This window comes from Microtus pennsylvanicus, chromosome 8 (assembly GCF_037038515.1).
Source record: "Microtus pennsylvanicus isolate mMicPen1 chromosome 8, mMicPen1.hap1, whole genome shotgun sequence".
NCBI lineage: Eukaryota > Metazoa > Chordata > Mammalia > Rodentia > Cricetidae > Microtus > Microtus pennsylvanicus.
This window is the reverse complement of record NC_134586.1, coordinates 11,652,501-11,673,829: the sequence shown is the minus strand read 5'-3', so window position 1 is coordinate 11,673,829 and position 21,329 is coordinate 11,652,501. Positions and strand designations below refer to the sequence as shown.

Here is a 21,329-nt window from a genome sequence, read left to right as displayed (position 1 = left end):
TTAATGCTGTTGCTCTTCCGAGAGACCCTCTAGTCTTGATAGGGAAGCTCTGCAGGTTCAAACAAAGGCCTCCATGGACTGTTCAAGGGAATTTCCAAGTAGACTGTTCCTTGGAAAAATAGGATCATTTTTATTCTAAACCATTTCCTCCTCTGCCTCTTCTTCCTATTCTTTTTGGGGTTTTTAGAAACATTGTCTCATATAGCCCAGGCTAGCCTCAAATTGACTACATAACCAAAGATGACTTGTGATTTCTGATACTTTGTGGAAATTCTGAAATTTCTATGTCCATCTGGAGTGCTGAGATGGGAGGTGTGTACCTGATGGGGGAAGAGTCTTCTGTTTTGTGTTGATTTCATTGGTTAAATAAAGAAACTGTCTTGGCCCTTTGATAGGGCAGAAAATTAAGTAGGCGGAGGAGACAGAACAGTATGCTGGGAGAAAGAAGCCAAGTAGGGCAGTTAGTTGCCGTGATTCCTCTACTCCAGACAGACGCAGGTTAAGATCTTCCCTGGTAAGCCACCTCATGGGCTACACAGATTATTAGAAATGGGTTAGATCAATATGTAAGCGCTAGCCAATAAGAGGCTGGAACTAATGGGCCAGGCAGTGTTTAAAAGAATACAGTTTCTATGTAATTATTTCGGGTAGAAAGCTAGCCGTGTGGGCGGCCGGGTGCCAGGAACGTAGCCTTCCGCTCCTATTACTACATGTACCACCATTTTCCATTTCTGGAGTTCTGAGAATTGAACTTGGTACTTCGTGCATGCTAGAAAAACACTCTACCAACTGAAACAGAGACCCAAGCTGCCATTTTTTTTTCTTAAATGATAACATTAACTCTGAAATGTTGAAAATTTTGCACATGGATAGACACTCCTTAGGAGCTCTTGGTTAATTCTATAGGCTGTGAAATCAATAATGATAAAAGAAATGATAGCAACTGTCACCCAGGCAGTGACACCAATAGATGGACTGATACCCAGAAATCCTGTGTGTAAACATCAGGCCTTCCACTTAGGACCTCTGCTTCATTGTTTTATTCGACCCTGAGAAAATCTGGGTGTGCCCCCAAGTACCTGCAGGCCTGGGTAACACTGAAAGAAACAACTGCTAAATAATAAATGAATAAATACAAAAGTCATTAAAACTTGCATATAGTACTTATATACTTATATACAGCTGGAGTTTGCAGAAAGCCACCCTGTTCATGGGGCTGCTCAGTAATTGTCACCGACGGTTATTAAGAGCTCTTAAAGAGACATCGTAGGAAGACATTGAGCAGCACACATGGATTGCTCCCTGTTCCCTGATGTTTCTGGATCCCCTCTTTTCTTTGTACTGTGCCCACTCAATCTGGTTTAGTTAATGGCAGCCACCTTGCCTATAAAACTCAAATGTCCTTTTATCAGCTCCGCCATATCAATTTCACAAGGATGTAGCCTCTCGGACCAGAATACCAACTGTGTAAAAAGTGCAATGAATTATAGTCCGGTTCTGAAGGCAATGATATGAGCCAATCAGAAACCACAGATGATGCAGGGTGACTTGGGCCTTACGGTTTTGTGCATAACGTGATCTGGATGCATAAACCAGGAATATCTTTGATTTTAACATGTTTTTAGCCCTCTTTTCACAAAACAAGATTCTTTTAATTAAAAACATTTTTTAAAAGTTCAGTATGTGTAATTGTTAGCACCTGCTATGTGTTACCAACAGCTGTTTCCCACTTACCTAGGGGAACTGTTGTAATTATTCTGTAAGCATACTGGAATGGCATTTACCAAGATGTCTGTGAAAGTTTCATTTGTGGGTTTGTAGCATATTTAGTTGCTTATTTTTTTAAAATCCCTCCCCCCATTCCTTTCTGTTTTCAAGAATCCACACTGACCAAGCTCACCAAAAGCAGAAATGTCCTTTGTGGCTAAGAAAACATTTCTAAATCTGGCATTGGCGATGCACATATTATTCTCATGGTGCTATTATTGAAATTAAATCTCATATGTGCAAATGCATTGTAAGACTCACCTGTACGTGTCTTAAGAGCTAACCCAGACCCCATGCAATATGGAAGCCCTAAATCTTCATTATAAATGCATAACTGCATTTTTAGAAAGGTGTCATCCCTGTATCAGCTTGACTTTAACAGAAGCTGCATTGAAAATGAGTGTTCTTTATTTTATTTCCAGCGGTCTTACAAGAAGCAGTCACTCTGAATTCTTCATTTATGATACTAATCACACAATTACCTACAGGCATGTAGGTTTTAGCCAAATAATGGCCCAATTGCAAACAATGAATAAGGAGAGATAGCTCCATTCATAACCACTGTTTCAACTGAGCTTGGTAATAATCAAAGCAATCTGAGGGTGACTCATTAATTAATTGACGTTCTTTTTTATTATGTGCTATTGAGTTAATGAGTAATTCGGGTGAGATAATTCTCTGAACACATCGATTACTTGAGATGTTTTCTGAGGCTTTCACACCAATGACATACTGTGTTGTTAGAAGATGTTCATATTTGTGTATTCATTATGGGTAGGTTTAAGATGGGGCCCAACACTCAAAAAGGCATAGTGAAAGGACTGGATACATGAGCTCTGTCTGTGTATTCATAGGCAATTAAGCACACAGAGCAAGGCCTGACACACAGTGGGCATTCAGGAAAGTCCATCTGAAATAGGGACCGTCTCAAACCTCGGTTTCTTATTACCCTAAATTAAAATCACATTAAAAAGAAAAACATGGTATAATGGCATTTTTAAGAAAAAATAGTGATCAAAAGGCTTTTGCTTAAATTGTGTTCTGTGTTAATGGCCTATTGCCATAAACACGCAGATTGTTTTAGCAACTCACTGAAGGGAACACTGCACATGTTTGGTCTGCATCATTTCTGCGAAATGGCCTAAGTGACGATTCAAAGAGCAATCTGCCTAAAGTGATAGTTAAAACAAAACTGTGTGCGGATGGTGCGTTTACCAGAGATCCCATTGTCACTTCCCTGCTTCAATTAAGGCAGCACGTGTCTTTCTTGAAAACATAGAATTTAGTGGACATTTTGGTTTCAATTCATTTTACAGAAAATTTGAAGTTTAGTCTGCAGACAGCAACAAAGTTGCTTTTCTCTAGGTCAGTTAAGTATATGTAAATGCACAACAAACAATAATTGTTACCTTCGTTTTGGACAGTTTTTTCCCCCACAAAAGTAAAAGAGTGGAGAACCTTCTATTTCAGGGCTTTTCAACATTCTCATTGAAAGAGGATCTGAGGTGGCTTCCTTAGGCTTGTTGGGATTGACTTTTAGAAAGGAAGTTTTTCATTTTCTTGTGGACACACACACACACACACGTGTTTTTCAGGTCATCTTTGTCTTTGCCAACTAAGTGCAACCCAATAGTGGAGTGCCTTTTTAATTGAAAACCTGAATCCAGATATTTAGAAAAGTGAACGAAAGAATCCAGATGTGTACGGGCAAGATGAAGGTGAAATTATGAACAAGGGGCTGCTGTTATGCTCTTGATGCTGGTGGGGGGGTGGTGGTGGTGCCTCATTCAGTTCAGCCTGCAGAGATGCCCACTGAGAGAAGAACTTTCTCAGCTGGGTGAACTCAGAAGTCTGTCCCAGGTGCCCTACTGGAGCATCAGATATGATCTAGGATCCACACAATGCCAAGAGAAGAGCTGACAAAAGGCAGGGGCTTTGCGTCCTCAGGACAACCAGCCTAATATTTCAGGTCCAAACCGCTACTGCATGTGGCAAATTAACTGGAAAACAGCTTAAAGGTGGAAATTTACCTTCGTCTTGATTCACAATTTCATGGAGATTAAAGATAATCTAAAGAGTTTAAGGCCTTAATCTTTACTTCAGGTGAGCTGTTTCCCCAAAGCTTAAGCAAAAGCAATGTAGACCCTGATTGATTTGGGGATGGTAAGGGTGATTGAACAGCTTTCAGAAATCAGGAGAAGTTTGTCCCCAGATGACACATATTTCGACCTGTTAAGGACACTATGAAAACCCATTTTGATGGAAAAAGTTAAGGACATCTGAAAACCATAATGAAAGATGTTATAACAAGAGGAGCCAGCAGGGCTGTTAGGTGAACTTCCTGCTTTGTATCCCCTTCCCTTGCTGTTTGTCCCCTTCCCTTGCTTTGGGTCCCCTTCCCTTGCTGTGTGTCCCCTTCCCTGTCCGTGTGTCCCTTCCCTTGCTGTGTGTCTCCTTCACCTGTGGTGTGTCATCTTTCCAAATTTCATTTTTGATATCTTAAGCTAAGCCTGTCTTCTCACAAAACAAACTTTTGTGGCTGAGCGGTAAATAAGAATCACCTTGTGGATTCCAAATGGATTCCAACTCTTCGTTTTTCCTCCAATTTGAGCAAACGGGACTTGCACACTCTTAATCACGAAGCATTTGGAAAATGCGCCTATCATTCACTTTTTACAGAACCATTTTTTTTTCACGAGGCAATATTCAGATTCTCATGCATTTCCCGAATAAACTTATGTTTCATGATGATTCAAAGCCACACCAGCATTGTTTCCAGCTTAATATTATGGCCCCAGACCAAAAATGTAGGTAGAACATTTAATGGCCATCTGTAATGCAGAATCTGGCAGGGAAAATATGTAATACAGATAACGGTGGGGGACATTTCCTGTATACGCAATGGAGAACAATGAGAAAACCCACGGTGCAGAGTTTGCTGGAGAACAAATATGGTTCACAGTGCCTGTTCCGAGTGGATTTGGGGAAAACTGGTCTCACCGCAGAATGCAAAACCAAAATAACAACGTGTGAGCAGAAGAGGGAACCAGAGTCTCGGTTTTATTTCCTTAATTGCAGTTTAAGTAAATCATTTCCCACAGTTTCTGTTTCTAGAACATTCTTCTTCATCAGCTATCATTTAAATAAGGGGAAAACACTTCATCGTGAAAAAGAAATGAAAAAGATAGATTTTTTAGCCCAAGTATTACATGATCTGAGTAGGATGATGGTAAAGAACTCAAGGAGCATCATCCTGGTCTCAGTGGAGTCACACTCCGGTCTGTGTGGTGTCATCGGTGCGTTAACCATAAAGCCATCAAGCCCCATCTCCTAGGGAGAAGCCTGGACAACATTTATACAAGGAATTTTAAATTTGAAAAATTATGTCCTAATTGTGGTAATACCGTTTTCATTTAGAGTAACCCTTTGGAAAAAGAATTTACATGCTACCCAAAGGCACTATTTCACAAACGGTGTGTGATTGAGAAAAGAAAAGGAGAATAAATCTATAGTGAAGGTGAGGGACACAATAAAGAGTATTAAAAGGACATCACTAAGTCTTAAGGACATTCTAAAAATGGCACTTTTCACGTTGGTATAAAATGAAAGTGCTTTAAGCTGAAATCTTTATTGTTTTTTTTAAAGCTGATCTTTAGTCCCCTGAAAATAGGGGGTTATCATGAGACCATGAATACACCTAACTGTAGGAGCCATAAGGAGTGGGTGTCACTAACTGCTTTGCCTGTGTTTACTTATTTACTTTTGTGTTTCTAATGTGATAGTCTTGCATTATCTGTGTGTCATCGGTGAGGTTTGCTCTTCAGTTCTTACTAGAAAGGTATAGCTCATTGAAAATAGCTGGTAGACACAGAAAGCATAAATATACAGTAAGTTTAAACACTGATTGTACTAAATGCAACAATACAAAGAAGCAAACCAAACACAAATGGTAACACAATAAAACTGTATTACATTTGTGCTTCAGATATTACAATACATTATATACAATAGTCCAAAATAAACATCTCATGCCAAGTGACACAAAAACGAATAGCAAGCAAAAAAATCCAGCAATATATACATTACTTTTCTTTCTTTAATAATGGACATTCAACTCTTGAACTGGGGCAATTTTACTACATACAGATGCAGTCTGCCTTTTCTTCCATATGGCCGGCCATCCTGCGGTCCTACCACTACCCTATTTCGTAGGTTCCTGTGTCGATTCTTATATACAGGTGAGCAAAAAAGATAAAGGGATGTAGTGCTTTGTGTTGTCAGGGGTGATGCCGACGGATCAGCGGACCTGGGGTGCATAGCCTTCTTTCATCAGGCCTTCCTCGTAGTCTGTCTGGCAGAGGATCATGTTATTCTTTAAGAAAAATTTGTCTCCGACACAAAATCTGAAAGCATGGAAACATAAAGTGTGTTAGGACTCCTGAAATCTGAAAGACGGTCTTAGGAAGTTACTTTCATAGTAAAAGTTAAAACTGTGTTGTTTCATATATTAACCCTTGCATACAGTCTTTCAAACTCCCCCTCATTTATAAACAGCATAGGAGCAGCAAGGTCAGCATTTGGGACACCAATGGTGAAATACCTTATTTCTTTTCTTTTCTCTTTTCTTTTTCCTTGCCACTTTGGCGAGGAGAAAATATTTGATCCATATACATCCCCATCAAAGTAAAATTAAATATGATATCAGTTCTTACTGGTCATGATCATGAACGGTTTCATACTGGTCCTTTGTCCAGTTAATATAAACTATAAAAATCACTACAGTGAACCAAAGAATTGGGAAATTGTCCAGTTTAAAGTTTTCTATTCCAGGCACCCTTTAATTCTGTTATTAAAATGTGACTGAATCTTAGGAATTTGTAAGTGCCTAGTGTCCAGTGCAAAGTGTCCAGGGGCTAGTTTCCTCCATGGCAAATTCCCCAGCTATGAAATAGTAGATGTTACTTCCTAGAATGCTTCCTGTTAAGGCAGAGCAAACTGGAAGAACTTTCTCATGTTGATGTGATAAATAAAACCAGCTCCCAGCAGTTAATTATGCATTTTAGTTTATGAAGTATTGTGTAAAGTGCAAGACTCTAGTATTTTTAATAAGCATTCTTTTTATATAGTTTCTCAGTGGGTGATACTATGAACACAATCCAGGTCAAAAGTAAATGTCGTGCTGTTTCCAGTACATTTAGCAATAAAGTAACTCTGGGGAGATCTGTTTAATATATATATATATATATATATATATATATATATATATATACACACACACACATTACATATATGTATATAAATTTAATTGTAACAACTTAAAGTTCAAACAGCAGTGTTTGGTAGAGTTGACTGAAAACAACTCTGTAATTACACAGGCTGACCTCTGTGACCTTTGGTGGTGGTCATTCTTTATCAGATAGTCAATTCAGAGTGATGCTCAGGCAGAAATCTTAGTATGTGGATTAAACTGTGAAGTGAAGGCCACCCCCTAATGCTCTGCAAAGCTGAAGGTTTAAATGAGGGGCACTTGGGCTGATTTACATTTGCAAAGATTGGAATTCTAGACAAACAGTGAATCTATTTATTTTCCATCCAGGCAGCTTTGGAAATTTATCCTTACACTAGCTAAGTAGATAGAGGGGAAAATAGTGTAATAAAAAAAGTAGATTGAAAAGAATTAGCTCTCCTCTTAAAGGAAAATTGCTCTGTTTATTTGTGGAATTTACCTTTTCCCTAGGATTACTGCCTACTGCTGATGTTGGTTTAAAGTAGAGGCTCAGCTCTGGCATGGAAATCCTGGATTTGTTTGCTGCTGCATCTACTGGACAAGATGCACATTTAAGTTTGGGACTTTGAGTATATTTTCCTCTTTTGCTAGCTTTAGGCTGTATGCCTTAAATATTGCATTTAAACAGTGATGTTTAATATATCAGTTTATATAGCTAGCATGACCATGAAGATATATTGGATAAACAGAAATATTCTTTTATTTGGACAACCCTTGGGAGTCCAAATTTGACTTTTATCTTTTATGGAAAATTAAGTGAAACAGCAATAAAGTCATGTTTAATGAGTGATCAAGACAATCTGTTTATATTACTGCTGAAATTACTTTCAACTCATTAATAATAATATATCATATCTGAATAAATACATTCAGTAAAGTACTCCTGTCTTCTTGCTGTTATAGAGCTGGTTTTCCTACAGTGCAAATGATCTGAAGAAATTTTCAATGTTCATTGTCTTTAACTTTGTTTAATTCCTTATCAGGAACATAAATTCTATTAGTCATCATATACAAAGATGGGATTCTTTCTTCCCATCCTGCCCTGTTTTATCCTGTAATTTGTAGCTCAGAGTCCTTAAAGACAGAATATTTTATTTTGTAGGTGAGTAAGATCAAGGTTGCCACAGTGAGTTGTCACCTGGAAGCAGCAGTCCTGGGGACCTGGATTCATGTTCTGCTTTGGTCACACATGTGATGCTGGCATGGGTGCATGCCACTCTTTCCCTACTTAAGTTCTCTGTAGGAGAGATGAAGACACAGTATCCAACTATAGGGAACTACCATGAAAAGCCCAGGGAAAACAGGCAAAGAAGCTGCCATGGATACGGTCCAGATTCCAGCCTTCCCCTGGTGGCAAAGACTAAGCCTCCCCTTTTGATCATGGGACTTGATCAGACTTGTTTCTCACATTCAGCCTAGTAAGTCAGTGAGCATTTAATTCCTGTACTGTTATTTATCGAATTTTTCATGTCTACATATTTGAGTATATGTACATGTTTGCATGTATGTACACTTGTATGACTTTCTAGGCTCTTACCAGAATGTCAAAAGACCTGTCTGGGTTCGCACAGCCTAAGGAAATGTGGTGGAGAACTGGAGACGTTTCAGTTCGTTGTCAGCCCCTGGTTTGTTTTCTCACCCAGGTTAGGACGATGTAAAGAGTGAATCTAAGTTTATTAGTCTTTGTTTTCTTAAAATAAAGTCTCACCGTTTTGTTTAGACTAGCCTGGAATTCACTGTGAAGCCCACACTGGCCTCGAAGTTTAGCAAATATCACGCCTCAGACTCCTGAATGCTGCCATTGCAGGAATGAATTGCCACACCCAGACCCACAGTCTTTCATTACTGTATTCTCTTGTGCATTTTACATAAGTCTAACTAACATTTGATGAGGTGGATGCCACATGTCCCATTGACTAGTACAGAGAGAGAGAGACAGAGAGACAGAGAGAAATAGATACAATATCTAAAAGTGAGAGAAAATGTATCAACAGAGTGAAACAGTCCTTTCTGAAAGGTTTCATAACTGACATATTAACAACTTGGTAAAGTCTTTTGTGGACATGTCAACCTATATGTAAAGGTAAAGATGATATAGAACACAGGTTAAAGGTATCACAGTCACACCTGACTTACAAAACAGTATAAACAATGTTTACTGCTGTGGTTAGGAGCAAACCATAGCTGTTCAATTGAGATCATTCTTGTCCCTAAAAATGTCTCATACAGGGTTTGGGGACAGGGTAAAATGCTTGCCACACAAGAACAAATATCTTTGTTCAGTCCCCACCATGCAGATAAATGGCCTGGCATGCCTGTGCTTGCATATAACCCTAGAACTGGGGAAGCTGAAACAGGACGGTCCTGGAGGTGCTGATCAATTGTTTTAATGAACCGAATGAGCTTGAGGTTCAGTGAGAGACTTTGTCTAAAACAATAAAGCGAAGAGGCTACTACTATAGAAGACACCTAGTGAGTCTCTGGCCTCCACATGCACACTCACCTGTATACCCACCCACATAGTTGCGTTCATGCATACAACATGTGGGAGCATATGTGTACTTACACACAAACATGTACATATACTCAGATGTGTAGACATGAAGCAATTAGACAAATCACAGTGTAGGTATTAAATGTGACGTGGGAGTGTCATATATCAATCTGTTGATTACATTGGTTAAGCAATAAAGAAACTGCTTGGCCCTGATAGGTTAAAACATAGGTGGGAGGAGTAAACAGAACAGAATGCTGGGAGGAAGAGGAAGTGAGCTCAGAGAGACGCCATGCTCCCCTCTCCCGGGCACACGCGATGAAGCTCCGACCTAGGATGGATGTAGGCTAGAATCTTTCCCCGTAAGACTGATGCTACACAGATTATTAGAAATGGGCTAGTCCAGGTGAAAGAGTTAGCCGAGAAGAGGATAGATATAATGGGCCAAGCAGTGTTTAAATGAATACAATTTGTGTGTTGTTATTTCGGGGCATAAGCTAGGCAGGTGGCCAGGGTGCTGGGGATGCAGCCCCGCCGCTCCTATTACTACATAAATGCTCAACAAAATAAGGAATAACTTAAAATTTGTGACTTAATTCCAACATCATAAAACCTGCTTTTTATGAGATTTAATATTTGTTAAAAAAATATTGAATATGGTGATGGCTGAAGAAAGCTTTAAGTGTATTTAAGAGGCCAGCCTAAACCTCGGGAATGCCCTCTCATCATCTTTCTTGTAATGCTGTCTTAAATGCTGTGGAATGATCAGTCTATTAGTTTTATCTTCATTCGAAACTTACTAACGAAGAAAGAAAGGATGCCAATTAGGTTATTAACTCATCTAATATTCTTATGTGGAAATTAAGAATGCAGCTGGTTTCCAGCAGAGGACACGTCTAGCTGACTTCAGAGAGTTCTTGAGTCCTGAGAAGAGTGAGAATGAAGTATAAATAATAAACCTCTGCTCTAAAATAGGGGCATAGAGCAAATTTCCCCTTTTATATTTCTTACTGATTCTTTAAAAATTCAATAAAGTGATTTTAAATGTTTTCAACACTCTCGGTGTCCCCTTACCTCCCTCTCAAGCCTCCCACCTCTTCCAGTTAGAGCAGGTTTATCAAAACCCTGTTCTAAGATGCCTCGATTTGTAATATGCATTTGAAGAAGCGAGAACATTAACTTAGTTGTCTTATTTCCCTAAGGTCAGTGATGTATAATTATAACTAATTTCTGTCTTTATAATGTTTAAAAAGAAGAGGAAATGTGGTATGTATTCCCAACGTATCTACTTCCTCACTCAGCATTCATAGCCACTAAAGGACGGAGTACTCCATTCTGCAATATTCAGCAAGAGGTGTCTGCCAGTCCCAACACTCGTGAACAAATTTCCCGTCTCTTCCCCATTGACAGTCCAATCGTCATTGCATATCTCACCCCTTACAATCTCTTCAGCACCAAGGAACACGATCCCTATTCTGAATCCTGCTATAAATTATTCAAAATCAACTTTACCTTAGCCCTGCAGGACCTATTTATACTTACATATTCTTCGTCAGAAAACAGAATGCTCTTCTGTCGTCAGCTGCTCCAGAGAGTAACAACCTGACTTGCTTGGCTAAAATCTTGAGTTGAACACTCACTGTCTTGGGCAGAGTCCTTAAATATTTCTTCACATCTTCTATGTCTGTTAATTTGGTGCTTGTACATACGTTTTTAGGGCTGACCATTTGTTGATGGTTCACCAGCCAACGGGTGTGCTCTTCTCAGTGGAAGACTGCTTCTCTTGTCTACTCATTCCTTAGTTACTTGCATTTCTTCGCCTCTTGTTGAGGACTCCTGCCCTTTATCAACTCCATGTTAACACATCTACTGCTCATCTCCTGTGTGTGTGTGTGTGTGTGTGTGTGTGTGTGTGTATATAATTTGTGCATGAATAAGTGTAACTTTTTCAGTCTGTAATTATGATACATAGAATATATGACATCAATATGTGTATTTAATTATATATATTAGCAATCAATGAAAAGAGGGTGTAGATCCAAAAAAAGCAAAAAGAAACATATGGAAGGGCTTGGGGGAAGGAAAAGGAAGGGCAGAATGATACAATTAAAATCTTAGAAAAATAAAAGAGCCAGGAGGTGGTGGCACACGCTTTTAATCCTAGCACTTGGAAGGCAGAGGCAGGCGGATCTCTGTGAGTTCGGGGCCAGCCTGGTCTACAAGAGCTAGTTCTAGGACAGGAACCAAAAGCTACGGAGAAACCCTGTCTTGAAAATCCAAAAAAAAAAAAAAGAAAAGAAAAAGAAAAAGAAAGAAAAATAAAAGAAATAATCATTATCATAATAAAAAAAATTCTGCACTCCAATTTGATTGCCTACCCCAGAGTCTAAAAATATCATTTACATAATGATCATTTTGGGTAGTAAATGCGATTTTTATGCTTAAATATATATACATATTTAAATATATACATATTTAAAAATCAATGAAACAAAGTATAAATCTTAAAAAAAACTACAAATTTATACTTGCCATTTCAAACTAATATATTTCAAAATCTTCCCTCTGTGTGTGTGAGTGTGTATGTGCGTGTGTGCACACACGTGTGTGGTGTTCTTGTAGGTGCACATGGACGTTTATGAGCACAGAGGGCAGCAATCAGCTTCTAGTGTACTCTTCTAGCGCCATCCACCAATCTTTTTGAGACAGAGTCTCTCACCGAGACAGGAGACTGACTGATTTGGCTAGGCTGACTGTCCAGGGAGTCCAAGGCATCTGCCTATGTCCATCTTCCCAGCTCTGGGATTACAGGTAGTTGTCACCATACTGGTTTTGGTGTTTTGTTATGTTATGTGGCTTTTGAACCTGGAATGCAGGGCCTCATGCCCACCAGGCAAGCAGTTTACCAACTGAGTCCTGTCCCCAGCTCTAGCAGGACCATAGGACTCGTTCCTGTAAACTAAACATATCAGTCAGCTCCAAGGTGCGTCCCTGAACTTTAAAAACTGGATGCCTCTTCTCCCAGCATGTAGACCTAAGTCTAATTAAGCTTTACTGCAAGTCTCTGATATCTTGTCTCCCCCAGAGTGCTGAACGCATTGAGTTTGTTAAAGAAACTAGATTTTATTCACCTCTGCTTCCACAGGGCCTAGCACTGCTTCAGCCCTTAAAATAGAAAGCAAATGTTGAGCCAGAAAATCAGCTCCAAGGGTCAATGTGTTTGCCACCAAGCCTTGTAACCTGAGTTTGATTCTCAGAATCCTCAGGGTAGAAGAGAGGAGAGAATCAACTCCCACAAGTTATCTTCTGACCCCTAAACATGCACCGTGGTACAAATATGCACACATACCAGAAAATTAATGTATATAAAATGTTTCTTAAATTAAATACCACAAAAAAAGGAAAAGGAAATATCAGGCAGATTGTTTTTTTCCCTTATGTTCCAAGGTCATTATATTATGGAATAATCTTTTTGGACACTGTGAATATGTATCACTCTGATTGATTTAATAAAAGGCTGAATGACCAATAGCTAGGCAGGATTTGGGGGGAGGGCAGAAAAGATGTTCGGAAGAAGGGTAGAGTCATGAGGAGACACCAATTTGATTGCCTACTCTAGAAGCTAAAAGTATCATCTACATAAGGGTCATTTTTGGTATTAAATGAGATTGCTATGCTTAAATATGTGTGATTTGGATTCCTCTCTGTATACTATAAATATGTTTTATTACCATTGGTTAATAAAGAAGCTGTTTCACCCAGTGGCTTAGCAGAGTAAAGCCTGACAGGAAATCAGAACAGAGATAGAGAGAGAGAGAGTAGGTCGAGTCAAAGAGATGACATATAGCTGCCGAAGGAGAAGGGCCCAGAAACTATCTGGGAAGCCACAGCCTTGTGGCAATACACAGATTAATAGAAATGGGTTTAACTCAAGATATAAGAGCTAGCTAGAAATATGCCTGAGACATTAGCTGAACAATGTTGTGATTAATATAGTTTCTGTGTGATTATTTGGGTCTGGGTGGCCGGAATATGAAAGAGCAGTCTCTTTCTACACACCACACACACACACACACATGCATGCACGTATGCACACACATATGTATGTATGTATGTATGTATGTATGTATGTATAAATCAGTGAAACAAAGTAAATCTTAAAAACCACAAATTTAATTTATATTTGCATTTCAAATTAATATATTCCAAAATATCTCTCTCTCTCCTTCTCTCTCTCTCTCTCTCTCTCTCTCTCTCTCTCTCTCTCTCTCTCTCTCTGTGTGTGTGTGTGTGTGTGTGTGTGTGTTTGTGTGTGTGTTGTGCAGAGTAAGTAACATGGGCTTTACAAAGTAAAGGTAACCAAGTCATGTAAAAACAAGGTAGGTTAAAAGATACAGGTTAATTTAAGTTAAAAAGAATTAGTTAGAAACAAGCCTAAGCTATCAACTGAGCTTTCACAATTAATAAGAAATCTGTGTGTCAAACTTTGGTAGTTTGCTGGAGGGGAAGGGTAAAACTAGATACATCATTATTTAGTTTTCTGTGGAGGAACTTTTCAGCCCTTAATAAATTAACCTAGTATAGAGATTTTTTTTTCAATTCCAAATGAAAATTAATTATCATAAAATAAGTTCCAAAAAGATCTTCCCCAGTTTTCTTACTTTTTAAAGGGAGATATTTTGATAGTTAAAATACAGGACCTGTAGTGTTGCTAGAAAAGGCATAGCCCTGAACATACTATCATTACTGCTTTCTGTCTCTCTGTGAGGTGTATGTACATGGATATTCATGCATGTACATGTGTTCATGTGCATATATCTTATGTTGTGTATGTGCAGAGGTGTTCATTTACTGATGCACAAATTTATATGGAGGCCAGAAGAAGACACTGGGTGTCCTCTAGTGCACGCCTCCTTATTTGTTATTGCTATTATCAAGAAATCCTTGGAATATTCTTTCAATTTCATGAAACAAGAATTGGGAGTTTTTTTTTTGTTAGGGGGGTTGCTATGCAAGTATTACACTATGTGTAGAGCTCAGAGGACAATGTAAGGGAATCACTCTGTTCTACGTTGTGGATAGAGTGTAGTGTCAGGGTGTCGGTCATGCACTGTGGATTTCCAGAATCACAGTCAGATTCTCCAAGGTGGTGGCAAGTGTTTTATCTACTCAGCCATCTGACTGAACCTTCTTGACTTTTAAGATAGTCTCCCACTGAATCTGGGGTTTGCATATTCAGCTAAATGGCCAAGTAAACAAGCTTCCTGGAACTGCCTATTCCTGTGTCCCCAACACTTAGATTATAGGCATGTGACCACTAGCCTGGACTTTTAGATAGGTGCTGTGTATCTGACTCGGGTCTTCTTGCTGTTGCGGTAATCACTTGCTCTTCACTTGATGAGAATTTTCCTCAGCCCCTATTTTACTGTTTTTTTTTTTAATATTTGGAAATAATTTTGGTCTTCTTACTGAATGTTGCGACAAGGCTTTGTAAGGCTTCGTCTGGACGTGGCCACCCTGGATATGTCTCCACAGCAACATTCAGTGGAAGAGGGGCATCTCCTACCTTGAGACCCATCTGTATTCAGGGTGACCATGTCTGTGTGCACTGCCTGACTGATGAAGATGAGCTAACTTTCTGCATCGAGGAAGTTTGTCTTGCAAGGATCACAGCGACAAGACAATCACCTATTGCTAATTGTGCATAGCCAGTGCTAAAGATATGCAGCCACTTTACGGCAGGTAATAAATGAAGCGGACATAGAAATGTATTAGGTGCTTTGGTAATGAGGTTGGGATAGTGCTTGGCGACCATAAGAATGTGAGCCATTTTTAGAGTCAAAATTTAGGAGCGCTTGTCTTACTTGACTGAGTTCTACTGAGCAGACAGACTTAATTGTGAATGTAACTTTTTATTTCCATGATGAAATAAAACTGATCTATGATTTGTAAACAGCATTAACCACCTTCAATTACTTTGTATCATAATGGGATTCAGGCTGAGTTTAGCACTTGAACGATGCTTTCATTGTCAGTGCAGGACGCAGATAAAATATGGACGCCTGACCTGGTAGGCAAATGGACATAGGGCATGAACAGTTGCAAGAGTAGAAAAATTTGAAGGGCTACAAGTCAGCAAATAAACACCAATTAAAAATTATAATCAGGTAGCAGCTTTTATCTCTGAAGGTGACAAGAATTTCTTTCTAAATAATAAGTGTTAGGGTGAATATGTGAGATCATGAGGAAACTTGGTGTGGGAAACATAGGACAACTTTTATCAAGATCATTTGGTCAATATTTACCCTAAGCTTTCAAACCATTGTATTCTTTGACTAACTAATTACACTCCTGTGAACTTTCCCTGACACTGATTTGAATATTTGTCTGCTTTATTGATGATATAAAATGGACTGTAGAAATGACCAAAGCATCAGACCACACAATGTAGACTTAATACTTGATTATAAAAAGGAATGTAAAATATGTTAAAAGAAATTTTAACAGCAAGAATGAAGATAGATAAATAGTTGAGACTAAATGAAAGAGTTCAAGGGTCCTACATTTAAGACCCTTCCCTGTTAACTCGATTAACATGGTATTTTATTAACTCATTCTGTGCATTTGTATCATAGTCAGTACACTCATCTCTTTAACTCCTCCAGACACACCTCACCTTCCCAACTCCTTCCCACCTTCATGACTTACTTCTCTTACTACTACGACAACTGTGAGTACTACTATTAATATGTTGTAACAAGAGCGGCGGGCTGTGTCCTGCCACTCGGCTAGCTTTACCCAAAATAATTACATGGAAACTGTATTCTTTTAAACACTGCCTGGCCCATTAGTTCCAGCCTCTTATTGGCTAGCTCTTACATATTGATCTAACCCATTTCTAATATTCTGTGTAGCACCACGAGCTAGCTTACCAGGAAAGATCTTAACCTGCGTCTGTCTGGAGTGGGAGAATCATGGCGACCGCCCTGACTCAGCTTCTTTCTCCCAGCATTCTGTTCTGTCCACTCCGCCTACCTAATTTTCTGCCCTATCAGAGGCCAAGCAGTTTTTTTATTACTTAACCAATGAAACAACAGATAGAAAGATGACCCTCCTCCATCATTAATAGACAAGAGTCCCACCATATCCTGCAGGCTTACACATAAGTGGATCTTCCTGCCTCCACTTCCTGAGTGATGAGATTACAGGAAGTTACCATCATGTGGGAGAGTCCTCTTCCTATTTTTTAATCTGACTAAATATCAGTATAATATATAGAAGTTTTGCATAATCTGTCATATATCCATAGGGAAAAATCATGAGTGACTATATGCTAGAATACAATTTTTATTAGAATAGTAAAGGTTGGAGTACTTTCTCATTTTAAATTTTTTTTTCTAAAAATATGGAAGCTTTTCTTAAGTAGAACAGTTAACAAGGTGGTTTCTTAAAGACAGCTCTCATTGCTCCTGCCATCACTGAGTCAACCTGTCAAATGAACAGTGGTATTTTACCGTTATGGCTAACACTCTTTGAAAATGTGTGTACACATGTTCACGTGCAAAGAACTGTGTTTGGATGTATGTATGGATATTTGTGTGTGTGTGTGTGTGTTCACATTTTTATAAAAGATAACATGTGAACTTCTTAGTTTATTGTTGGCTAAGTATCACCTAAAACTGATGTCTTTGATGATATAAAACATTTGTTGGGGAAAATCAAGACACAAGATGGCTCCTGGGTTGTTGTCTAGGTAAAACAATAAGTTATATCAGGAAATATTCTCAACATCTAAATTTGGCAAGTAACACTATTATGTTATATATTTTATAGAAATACTAGGACACAGGTATAATTTGGACAGGGAAATTTATAGATAAGGAATGAGCTTTTAAAAATGCATTCAATGCTTGGTAAAAATTATTTTATTTAACCTCTAGACTTTGTAAGACAAATATATGATTTTATTTTATTGACATAAAACTGTAGCAGTTTTGAAAGGTTACATAACACACTGAAGAATTACAAAGCCAATAATTTACAGAATATATGATGGGGCCAGAATTTGAATCTGTTTTCACCACAGACCTCATATCTTATTATTTCATAGGGCCTCATGAAGAGACTCTGAATAAAACAGGACTTTTCAGAGAAAATGATGGAGGAGGGTCATAGTCATTTGTCTGTTGCTTTCATTGGTTAATTAATAAAGAAACTGCCTAGGCCCATTTGATAGGCCAACCCTTAGGTGGGTGGAGTAAACAGAGCAGAATGCTGGGAGAAAGGAGCTGAATCAAGCAGTCGCCATGATTCTCCCACTCCAGACAGACGCAGGTTAAGATCTTTCCTGGTAAGCCATCTTGTGGTGCTACACAGAATATTAGAAATGGGTTAGATCAATATGTAAGAGCTAGTCAATAAGAGGCTGGAACTAATGGGCCAGGCAGTGTTTAAAAGAATACAGTTTCCGTGTAATTATTTCGGGGCATAAGCTAGCAAAGCGAGCGGCTGGGTGCCGAGGATACAGACCCGCCACTCTTATCACTACAAGAAAGTTACATAAATTGAGAATGTAAAGCAAAATTTATTGATGACACACTCTGTGGACATTTTCTTACAGATACTAGACATTCTCGAAATTCCAGCAAGGGTCTTACAATTTGAATACCTCTAGTTTTGATATGCACAGTTTTGTTGTTTTTGTGTTTGTTTGTTTGCTGTTTGAGGGTTTCACTATGTAGTTTCAGTTGTCTTTAAACATGATAAGTAGGCCAGACTCATTTTGAACTTACAGAAATCTGCATTCCAGTACCTCCAATATACTGAGATTAACTGTGAGCACCAGCATGCCTGACCCTGGTAGGCATATCTACAGTATTCTAAACTTGGCATTACCTGTGGAAAACAGGTTGTAGCCACAGAATAATACCCAACGGAGAGTATAATTTTCAGCAAAGAAAAAGTGAAGGAGTTATTATACTTTTAGTTGGAAAGAGTTTTGAAATTGGTTAATCACGTGTTACAAATGAGGAAACTGGATTCGGAGAGATGATGCAATTAGCTCAAGACTGCACAGCCAATTTGTAGCAGGGCCCAAACTACATCTTAGCCTTCTAGACTTCTGTGCAGTATTCTTTCTTTTGTTGTCTTTCCAATGCTGGTAATTGTTTAATTATTAGCTTCATTTGGCTTCCCCCTCAAGGATATTGGAGGTAGCTAAGGGTGTGTAGAGACCATGCTTAGGGTTCCAAAAAAGAAGCCAAGAGATGGGGAAGTAATAAACACAAACAAGATAAAAACAAACTTCTTCTTGTTACCAATTCTTTGCCTCTAAAAGAATCACATAACAAAAAAAGGTTGAGGTGTGGTATGTGTGTGTGTTTGTGTGTGTGTGTGTGGTGTGTGTGGGTGTGTTTGGTGTATGTGTATAGTGTGTATGTATGTGGTGTGTGTGTGTGTGTGTGTGTGTGTGTGTGTGTGTGTGTGCGTGCACATGCATGCATGCAAATGTGCCCGCCACAGTGCACATTTCGAAGTCAGAGGGCAGATTCTAATGTCATTCTTTACCCTCTCTTTTGTGATGGATGCTTATTTGCTGGCTGTTCCAGGTTAGTTGGTTCCATAGCTCTGGGGGTCCTTCTATCTCCTCCAACCACCTACACCCATTTGCTATAAAAGGACTAAAATGGGAGAAATAAGCAAAGCTCTAAGCTGTCCATCTGGGCAAGGCTCCTGAACCCAGATCTTGCTCACCAACCATTTCACTGCCCCCTAAGCACAGGCGTTTTAGACCACCATATTAAAGGATAGTAAAACAATAACAAGAATGAGTGCTGGCTCCGAAGTCAGTAGAAGTATTTCTGCGTGCAGTTGTTCTCACAGAACACTGTCTTCTGAAGCTAGGCTAAAGACCTCCTTTTGCAGAGGTTTGTTTCTGGTGTTGGGCACACATTTGCAGAACCCCAGAATGCTGAGATCAATTAGTCTAACAAAGTAGACTGTGATCATGCCCACCCATTAAATCTATCCTCAGCCTACTGAGTGGCATCATTTGGGAGGTCAAATTAAATGTACTAAATGTCCTCACCTCTGGTTGCAAAGCTGACAGGCAAAGCAGTCCAGGTGGTACACATTATCCTTGGCACGCATCACCATCTCAAAGGCAGGGATGAGCTTGCTACACGCAGCACAGTTTCCCGTTACACCAAACAGCCTAAAACAATAAACATTTTCTTTTTTAACTTAAGGAAACCTGGGTTTGCAAACCGAGAAACTGCTAATCCATGCTTTGAAGGGATTCATACACAATGCCTTATGATGTTCATAAACGAGTTTTGCCTGAGCTGTATACATATTCTTCTGCAATATATCCTCCTTTGACCTCTCCAGATGAAAATTACGTACCATTTTAAGAGTAAAGGAAAAGACAAACACATTAGGATGCTTAAACATCTGCAAACAAACAGAAGTCAATGTGGCGAATTCACTCAAAAAAAAAAAAAAAAAACGCTTGCTAGAGTATCAATATAAAAGCACTATAATCAAACCTTAATGTTACATAGTAGCACTTTAGTGAAAAAGAACCCCATGTATCTGATGCACTCCTCTTTGACATCTAATTACTAAAAGGCTTGCCAGTGACATTAAAGAGCACCTATGAACAAGCCACTTAAGTGATTCTAACATACGGAGGTACGTGCACGTGCCGGCCCTATGGCGCAGTTACAGCGGTGATTATGTACTTCAGGTAACACATTACAGTAAATGAGGCTATGAGCTATACATAGCCAGATCTGGAGCTGTCAAAATACACTATCAGAATAATGTGAGAGAATGCACACACATATGTATATGTACGCATATATATCTTATTTGTTGAAGATTCCTAGAAATTGTTATTGGGATGACTTAGAAAACAGTACCAAAGGGTTTTAACATAGTACAAGAGATGAAGGAGATTTTTTTTTTCTATCTGCATTGGCCGTATTTAGAGCAAGTTTCTTTAAAGTTGTTAATGGCGGTGAGAAGCTATCACGAATAATATTTTGTGCACAGTGGTTAAGGCATTTTTAAAACTAGGGAATGAGCTCAGAGAAAAACAGCCCATCTGCCAGCTTTCTTTTTTCTCCAGCATCAGGCTGACGGGAGAAAAAATATAATGGTTCTCATGGGAAAGACGAAATTAAAAGCAGTTCGAAACTAATGAATTCAAAGGTGTTATGGAGAAAGCTTGTTTTGGTTATAAAAAAAAGCACTTTCCAAAAGTCGTAGCCTTTCATGTTATTGAATTTTAGGATTATGCACAAACATGTCTGAATCTCATTTCTCTCTCTAAACTCCAAAGGTCCTCGCTTAAGGTGAGCATATTCATTTTTCAATCTATAACCATTTCCTGTTATGGAACTAATAATGATCCGTGGACAGGGTTGTCACAGCAATGCCCAAGAGTCTGACAAAATGTGGCACAGATCTCCATGCTCCTGTTTTTGTTACGTTGTTTCTTCAAAACTGCAGGCCTCTTGAGGATGAAAAGCAAATAACTCCTAAACGGCTCCCTGGAATTTCCTGGGCACCAGTTACAGAAGCTAGCAGGCTTTGCAACAAGGTTAAATTCAAGATGCATAAAATACTTACCTTCCTGAAATATTGCTTAAAATTTTATATGCTCATCTTACTGGATGCACACACCTGTATTTCCAACATTCTTGAAATGCGGAGGCAGGGGGATCAGGAGGTAAGCCTCAACTACATAGTAAGCTCAAGGACAGCCTGGGTTATATA

General features: G+C 38.9%; 1 protein-coding gene across 11 annotated transcripts in view; it reads right to left on the bottom strand.

Annotated features, from left to right (window-relative positions):
• Positions 1 to 4,797: 4,797 nt before the first annotated feature.
• The window catches only part of Lmo3 (LIM domain only 3), a 61,437-nt gene continuing 44,905 nt past the window's right edge, over positions 4,798 to 21,329 (bottom strand). For all 11 annotated transcript variants that reach the window (XM_075982452.1, XM_075982456.1, XM_075982455.1 and 8 more), the window contains 2 exons: positions 19,636 to 19,761; positions 4,798 to 6,170 (listed from right to left, as the gene is read on the bottom strand). In XM_075982452.1, coding sequence (XP_075838567.1) covers positions 6,065 to 6,170; positions 19,636 to 19,761 — 232 coding nt within the window. In that variant the 3' untranslated portion in view covers positions 4,798 to 6,064. The remainder of the gene's footprint in view (positions 6,171 to 19,635; positions 19,762 to 21,329) is intronic.